Here is a 9,169-nt window from a genome sequence, read left to right on the forward strand (position 1 = left end):
TCGGCTGTGTAACCGGGCCGACCAACATGGGTTGCTTCTCCCGGGCCCCGCGAACCTGCCCCTGTCCTGCGCCCCCTGCCGGGCGGGGCCGGCCAGGTTGGCACCACAAAGCCCTTTATTGAGGCTCCCGCGTCACGCGGGTCTGTCCCGGCCCTGAACGCCGCGGCCGCCAGCAGGAAGGAGTTGTGTGCCCGCAGTGCGGGCACGCGGCATGTGCGCGGCCATGTGCGCCTAGCAGGGCGCGCCCTCTGCCCTCGGTCTGCCGGGGACCGCGACCGGCGGAGACCTACGGGCCCCGGTAATCAGACTGTGCGACCGAGCCGGCGGGGAGCCCCCCTCCGGGGGACCTGCACCCCCGAGGCCAGACAGACCGGCAGCACCGGATTATCCGCGCCCGCCGCGCGTTTCGGGAGAGTCTGAGGAAGGGCGGGGCCCGGGCGTGGGAAGGTTGAGGAGGGAGGAGCCGGACCCTTCGCCCCAGGCTCTGAGGGCGCCGAGGCTTCGACCCTTCCTGAGAACTGGTTTCTACGAGGAACTGTGACATCCAGGGAAGAGAAGGAGACTCGCCCTTCAAAAGTGTGGGTGGGAGGGCAAGTGGGAGTGCTGCTTCAAGTTTGCCAATTTTTTAGTTCATATTTTTGAATGACAGAAAACCTGGGAAAGTTTGCATCGTTTAAAGGGCTGGAGCCGGGAGCGCGAAGTTCCTGTGCTGCGGAGCTATTTGTGTTTTAACATTGCCACACTCAAGCACGTTTTGGTGATGCAGCGCTTGAGCTACTTTGGCAGGTTCAGTCAATGACAAAATACCGTGACAAAATAGAGATCCTGTTAACCGATTCCCCGTCTCAAGATGACAAATCTTAGCTGGAATTTTCTCCTTACATGGTGTCAAGAAATCATAAAAGGAATTCATGGAAAATAAAAGAGAACACAGCGCTACTTTAGGGATTCAGGCTCAATGAATCTTTTTAATGGACTTTTGACGTTTACTCTTCAGTTCTTTTTCTTAATCTTTTTGTTATTTAGCTATGTGAATATTCAAGTGAAAGCATTTGATTTGGTGCATTGCAATCATTTCAGGCAAAGTGAACAGAGTATCTGCCATTCCATCAGGCACCTATGCAAGGAAATCGGACTATAATAATTAATCATGGCTTATGGCTTGTCAAGAAAGAACACAGTGAAAACTCTTTTGGGGGGCGGTTGTTTTAATGTGTAAGTATTTTTTTCATGGTAAGTATTGACTAGAGGCGGGGGAGGTCCTCGCTAAAATAAAAGTACTGGATACCCTTACGTTTCCCAGGAGGTGTAAGTCTATGTAAATGAGATATTTCCAGATGTCTGGAGCTTCCTGGGTGGTGCAAACAGTTTGCACTAGTCTCTTAACCCAAAGGCTGGCTGTTTAGACCAACCCAGCAGGATCAAGGAAGAAAGGCTGGCAGATCTGCTTCTGTAAAGATTACAGCCAAGGAAATCGCATGGAGCAGTTCTGTTTTGTAACACATGGGGTCGCCATGAGTCTGACTCCACAGCAATGGTTTTTCTTTTGGGGGGGGGATACTGAACTTTTTTAAGGCAACTACTTTTACATGAATTAATAAATTAGCTTATACATATGAACTCATTTAATTACCAAATGAGAAAACTGAGGTGCAGAGATACAGTTTACTCAAGGTCATAGCCACATAGGAAAGAAGTGAGAAGTTAGGGAGTCTGGGTCTTAGTCCAGAGCGATGTTTTCTGCTACCACCCATTACCTTAAAATACCTGTTTAGATAGTCCAAATCTATCTAAAAATGCCCTAGACCTGTGAAAAAGTGTATAGGCACCAGTGTTGAATAAACGTGGACACTGATCGGCATAAATGTTATTCCAAACCAGTTTTAGGAAGGATAAGTAATTAACTGGTACAAAGGGTCAGTTTTGCATCTTGTACAATTTGGAAGGCATTATATTGATGATATAGGCTTTGAAATCAAGAAGACCTGGGCTCAAAGCCTGGCCCAGCCACTGCCTCTGTATGTGACCTTGAGTAAATTACTTAATTCTCTGTGCCTTGGCCTTCACATCTGTAAAATCTATATAGCAATTCCTGTCTATGTGGTGTGGATTACAAATGAAATAATGCATGTAAAGGACTTGTACATTGCAAGTAAACACGTAATGAACATGTGTTGCTGCCACATGGTAGTTTCATTTTTTGTGGTAGTCTTGCTCTTTGCCACAGTCTATGATACCACTATGAATGAATTGACTTTTTAAAAATAATACTTAAAGAGGTAAATGGAAATACTCTAGGGTGTTTTAAAACCAGAACTATAGGAAAATCAGAAATAACTCACCATTGATTTATTTGGTTTTGTCAATTCATTATAGCAAATATCATCATAAACATACTTTTTATAATGAAGATATGTCTGGAGAATGATCCAAAGCACTGGTACGATGGTTCCGGTTGTCCAGAATTGTGTATCATGAATAATCTCTGCAAAACCAGTGGTTACTCTGGTCCCTGTCATTCTCTCAAGAACATATTTGCTATCAAATTATTTATAAGAGCAGCTAAGAACAGAATGGTAGTAGCATGGTTTAGAGCTCATTTGTTAAGGTACCTCCTCACCTTCGGCTTTCTTTGGTTAAATGTTTTTAAGATTTTAAAAATAATACACTAAAAATATTCAAACAGTATAGAAAAATAGGAAGGCAAAATATGCTATCTCTCATACTCTCATTTCTACTCATAGGTAAAATGCTTTGTATTTTTCTAGAAATTCTGCTATTTTATAGTGACCCTATAGGACAGAGTAGAACTGCCCCATAGGCTTTCCAAGAAGTGGCCAGTGGATTCGAACTGCCCACCTTTTGGTTAGCAGCCGAAGCTCTTAACCACTGTGCCACTAGGGCTCAGAAATATATGTACACACTATATCTGTGTGTATATATATGTATATATGTATGTATATGTACACACAATATGTATACACATGCCCACAGTGCACATGCACAAACATACATACACACATATGAAAATGTATAAACACATGGGGCCATATTACACTTTGTTTTTTGGTTTTTTTTTTTGGCCCAACCCTCTGCCTTTAATATATCTTATATAGTGTAGTGGTTAAGAGCAATGATACTGGAGCCTGACTTTCTGGTTTCAAATCGCCATTTTGAAACCAACAGCTGTGTGACCTTGGGCATCTTGTACCCTGTTTTTCAGTTTCCTCATCTGTAAAGTGAGGATAATAAGAACACCTGCCTACTTCATATGGGTGTGGTGATTAAATGAGTTCACATGTGTTAACTGCTTAAAGCAGTGCCCAGCATATGGTAAGCGCTATATAATAAGCATTAGCTGTTTCATTGTTCATTCCAAATCAACATATAAAGATCAACCTCATTCTTTATAATCGGAGCTTAAGGTCCCATTACACGTACGTGCCTCAGTTTAACCAGGCCCTTCTTGATGGGCATTAAGGCTATTTCTGTTTTTTTTTTATAAACAATTCTTCAGTGAACATTGATGTAAGTATACTTTCTGCACTTATTCAAGTACATCTATGATTGTAGACTTCAAGCCTTTCCTTAAAATTAGTTGAAAAAGTATCAAGGAAGCTAGAGGAGGAAGACAGAGGAGTAGCATGTGTGTGACACCCTCACTTCTCCAGTTTGGAAGAAAACAGATCTTTTCACTTTCTTTATGCATATGAGGCTGCACTCACATTGTGGATGAGAAACCTGATATTTTTAATTTTAGAACTAGGTTCAATAAAACAATTCATTTAAGGTTTATGCTAGTACCAGTTGCCCCCGAGCCGACTCCTACTCATGGTGACCCCATGTGTATCAGAGCAGAATTGTACTTCGTAGGGTTTTCTTTCTTTTTCAAAAAACAATATTTTATTGTATTTAAGGTGAAAGTTTATATAGCAAATTAGGTTCCCATTTAACAATTTCTGCAGAAATTATTCAGCGATATTGGTTACATTTTTTCACAGTGTGTCATCAGTCTCATTCATTCTGTCCTGGTTGTACCATTTCCAGCACTCTAGTTTCCCTGTTACCTTCTCATCATTTCTTTCGAGCAATTTTTGACCGTTTGGTCCACATAGATGATTTTTTAAAGGAGCTCATTATTCATGTGTGATATTCCTTATTTTATGAGCCAATCTGTTATTTAGCTAAAAGGTGACTTCAAGGTAGAATTTCAGTTTAAGGTTTAAAGAGTATCTCACGGCGATAGTCTTGGTGAGTCTTCTGGTTTCAACTGGTCCAGTTAGTCTGAACTTTTTAAGAATTTGAACTCTGTTCCACATTTTCCTTCTGTTCTATTAGGATCCATCTGTGTACCCACATATTCATACCCATACACATATATGTCTATATACGTATTTGTGTAACCACACACGTTTTTTGGTTGTTGTTGGTATTGTTGCAAAATTATGTTTGCTGTATACTTTACCAAAAATGTCCTTTTTTCTCTTGTACACTTCTTAGTGACATCATTTACCTTGGTCAAGCCGTATGCACTTCAGCTACATTCGATGCTACCTTTCCCATCACCAAAAATAAGAACTGTCTACTATGTTGAGAGTGCTTCCCTCTCCCCCATCCATCCCTGGTGACCATCAGTGAGCATTAGTCTCTGTATATATATCTATTCTGTGTTCTTATAAAAGTGAAACCATACAATATTTGTCTTATTGTGATTGACTTCTCTCACTCAGCATAATGCCCTCCAGATTGATCTCCATTATATTTCGAGGACTCATCATTATTCTTTATGGCTACGTACTATCCACCATTGTACATATATGCCACATTTTGTTTATCCATTCATCCACTGATTGGTTGAATGAGTAAGCAAAATGTGCATACATGCAATAGATGCTTCCATTCATTGGTTGTTTCCATCTTTTTTGCTATTGTGAATAATGCTGCAATGAACATAGCTGTGCATGTATCATAAAGTATTTCTGTTTCTAACTTTTTGAGGAAGCACCATACTGTTTTCCATAATGGTTTTAGCATTTTATAATCCCACCAGCAGTGAATAAGAGTTCCAATCTCCCCACATCCTTGTCAGCTTTTTTTATCAGTGCCATTTTAGCAGGGGTGAGATGGTATCTCATTGAGTTGATTTGTATCTCTCTAATAGCTAAGGGGAGCCCTGGTGGCACAGTGGTTAAGTGCTCAGCTGCTGACTGAAAGTTCAGCTGTTTGAACCCACCAGTCGACATGGCAATCTGCTTCTGTAAAGATTTACAGCCTTGGAAACCCGATAGGGGGGTTCTATGCTGCCCTGTAGGGTCACTGTGAGTCGGTATCGACTCGATGGCAGCAGGGAATGGCTAATGATTGCAAGCTTCTTTTTATGTGTTTGTTGGCTGCTTAAATTTGTCGTCTTTGGTGATGTTGTCTGTTCATGTCCTTTGCTATTTTTTTTTCCCCTTTGCCTATTTTTTAATTGGATTTTTTGTTTTACTGTTGTTGAGTTGTTGAAGTTTTGTATATATTTTAGAGATTAGGCCCTTACTAGATATGTCATTCCTGAAGGCTTTTTCTCAGTCTTCATAGGTTCTTTTTACTCTTTTGATAAAGTCTTGTGATGAGCATAAGTATTTAATTTTTAGGCAGTCCAAGTTATCTAGTTTGTCTTCTGTCGTTCATGCATTTGTGGGTGTGTTTGATAATCTTTAAAAAAAATTAGGGCCTATAGTTTTGTCCCTGTGTTATCTTCCAGGGACTTTATAGTTTTATGCTTAACACTTAGGTCTTTGATCCATTTTGAATTAGATTTTGCGTATGGTGTGAGGTATGGATCCTGTTTCATTTTTCTGTAAATGGATATCCAGCTTTGCCAGCATTGTTTGTTGGAGAGACTGTTTCTTCCCCATTGAATGGACTTTGACTCTTTGTTGAAAATCTCCTGCCCATAGATGTTGTTGCTGTGCTGTCGAGTTGGTTCTGACTCATAGTGGCCCTACACACAACAGAATGAAACACGGTGCAGTCCTGTGCCATCGTCACAGTTTTTGCTATGCTTGAGTCCATTGTTGCAGCCACTGTCTCAATTCATCTTGTTGAGGGTCTTTCTCTTTTTCACTGACCCTCTATGGTTTATTTGTAGGTTCTCAATTCTATTCCATTGGTCTCTATGTCTGTCCTTGAACCAGTTTTGATTATTGTGGCTGTGTAGTATGCCTTGAGATAGGGAAGCGTGAAGCCTTTTACTTTGTTCTTCTTCAATATTGCTTTGGCTTTTGGGGGACTGTTTCCTTTTCATGTAAAGTTGGTGATTAGCATTTCTATTTCAGAAAAGAGTGTTGTTAGAATTTGGATCAGGATTGCATCATATCTATAGATCGCTTCGGTTAGTATTGACATTTTCACAATGTTAGGTCTTCCAATCCATGAGCATAGAATGTTTTTCCATTTATGTAGGTCTTTCTTTTAGTAGGGCTTTATAGTTTTCATTGTAAAGGTGTCTTAGTTATCTAGTGCTGCTGTAACAGAAATACTACAAATGGATGGCTTTAACAAATAGAAATTTATTTCCTCACAGTTTAGGAGGCTAGAAGTCTGAATTCAGGGTTCCAGCTCTAGGGGAAAGCTTTCTCTCTCTGTTGGCTCTGGTGAAAGTCCTTGTCTCTTTGAGGTTCTGCTCCTGGGTGATTTCCATGTGGCTTGGCATCTCTTTTCCCCTATCTCTGCTTCTTTCTCTTGCTTGTTACATCTCTTTTATATCTCAAAAGAGATTGATTTAAGACATACCCTACACTAATCCTGTCTCATTAATATGACAAAGACAACCCATTCCCAAACAGGATTATAACCATAAGCATAGAGGTTAGGATTTACAACACAAATTTTTGGGGGACACAGTTCAGTCTATAACAATAGGTCTTTTACCTCCCTGGTTAGATTTATTCCTAGGTATTTTAAATTTTTGTGGTCTGTTGTAGGTGGTATTGCTTTCTTGATTTCCTTTTCCGAGTTCTCCTTGCCAGTGTAAACTGATTTTCGTGTGTTAATCTTGTACCCTGCCGTTTTGCTGAATTTTTCTCTTAAATCCAGTAGTTTTCTTGTGGAATCTCTAGGATTTTCTATGTATAAGATCATGTCATCTGTGAATAGAGATCATTTTACTTCTTCCTTTCCAATTTGGGTACCCTTTATTTTCCTTTCTTGCCTTATTGCTCTGGCTAGGACTTCCAATACAATATTGAATAAAAGTGCTGATAATGGGCATCCTTGTCTTGTTCCTGTTTTACTGGGGAAGATGCTCAGTCTTTCTCGATTGAGAATAATGTTGGCTATTGGTTTTGTACCAAAACCCAAACCAAACCAGTTGCTGTCAAGTCAATGCCAACTGTTAGTGACCCTATAGGACAAAGTGGAGCTGCCTCATAGGGTTTCCATGGAGTGGTTGGTAGATTCGAACGGCCAACCTTTTGGTTAGCAGCCATAGCTCTTAACCACTGTGCCATCAGGGCTAGTTTTGCATATATGCCCTTAATTCCATAGGGTTTTCAATGGTTGATTTTCTGGAAGCAGACCGCCAGATGTTTCTTTTGAGGCTCTTCTGGGTGGACTCAAACTTCCAACTTTTCAGTTAGCAGCCAAGTGCATTAACCGTTAGTAACTCTTGTTTAATGCTGCAGTTTGAGATTTTACCCTTCTCCAGTTTTCTAAGGATTCTATTGGTATTAATGATTACAAAATAAATACAATATTAATTCTGCAAAAATAAAAACACTTCTGAGATCTTCATGAGTTAGAAGCATTTAAAGATAAGAAGCATGGACTTTGTACTTAGATACACCCAGCTTAAATATCAGCTCTGGTTCTTAATTTTTTAACTGCTGAGCCTCAGTTTCCTTGTTTGTAAAATTATGAAAACATTTACCTGCCTGGTGGTTGTAAGGGTTAAAATTAGACCACACACTCAAAGCACCTAGTATATGACAAGTACCCTGTTCAATGCATGATTACTCTCTTCTTCGTTAATGTGAACATATTTTTGATCAGCCACGAAGGACTAGGCATTTACAGTTCTTAACTATATCCTCCTAAAAGACATGGAAAGATTGGATCGACTCCAGGGAGGTAGTATTGTGAACAAAAGTTCCTGGCATAATTTCTGGCCATTTTTCAGTGTATCTGTACAGTAAATGTAAGGCATTTTCTCCTGGCTAAATTTGCAGCTCTGGAAAATCCTGAGTACCCTCCTGTAAACCAAAATATCTAATGAGCTGAGCTTCTGCTTTTCTAGTGGAAAATGGAGCTGAGAACTAATAAGATGTCTTCTGTATGATACGTAGTAGGTACTTCAAAAAATATTTATTGAGTGAATTAATGAATTTATGCCCCAGACAGGAACCTTGGGATCTTGCACTGCTTACGAAGACCTGGTATGAGAACCTAGCCAACATCAGGTTGCCTTTCTTAGAAGAAATTGCTTTTGGTAGTCCTATAAAGCTCACAGAATGTAACACTTTTAAGAATGGTCTGCTCCCCTCAGCGGAAAGTAAGTTCCTTAAGACCTATTTTAATAAATGAAATTGTGTGTGTGTCATTTTGTTTCTTATCAGGGAAATGTTTCAGTATGCTCATCTGCATCCATACTCCCCATCTTTGTATCCTTGTCATCTTGTTCAATATTAAAGAATGTGAATTTTGTAGTGTGATAAATATTCTATTTTGACTACATTATACCTGGTGAAAAATGTTGATCCAATTGCTTTGTGTATTTTGTTTTTCAGCCATCAAAATTGAAAGGAAGCATGAAATGAAGCGCCTAGAAAACCTCATATGTCAGAAAAACGTAGCTGAGGAAATTCAGTTTTCCCTAAGGGACAGGCCAGTTGGTTTGAGAAGACCTCTTCCACCTAAATGACAACCATTTCATCATTGAATCTGTACTTTGTTTTTTATCATGTCTGAAAGGGATGAAGGGCTTCGAAACTTTCACTATGTAAAGTTTAATGCAGACATATGAGTGCTCTGTTGGATGAGCCAGCTCCCCCAGACATGGGTTAGTGGACAGCTCTCACAGATCTACTGGGTCCCTGCACACACTCTTACCTTTGTATCACAAGCTGTAAGTAGATGGAAATGCAGCTGGCGTTGAGTAATTTTGATGTTTGTAAAATTGCAATAAGGG

The 9,169-nt window shown here is 40.0% G+C and overlaps 1 protein-coding gene across 1 annotated transcript; it reads left to right on the forward strand.

Moving 5' to 3' along the window:
- Positions 1–461: 461 nt before the first annotated feature.
- On the forward strand, positions 462–8,902 carry C5H4orf36 (chromosome 5 C4orf36 homolog). The gene is made up of 3 exons (XM_003414191.3): positions 462–1,215; positions 8,379–8,533; positions 8,769–8,902. The coding sequence occupies exons 1-3, from the start codon at positions 1,151–1,153 to the stop codon at positions 8,900–8,902; spliced, it is 354 nt and encodes a 117-aa protein (XP_003414239.1). The 5' UTR covers positions 462–1,150.
- Positions 8,903–9,169: the final 267 nt, after the last annotated feature.

This window comes from Loxodonta africana, chromosome 5 (assembly GCF_030014295.1).
Source record: "Loxodonta africana isolate mLoxAfr1 chromosome 5, mLoxAfr1.hap2, whole genome shotgun sequence".
NCBI classification, from domain to species: Eukaryota; Metazoa; Chordata; class Mammalia; order Proboscidea; family Elephantidae; genus Loxodonta; species Loxodonta africana.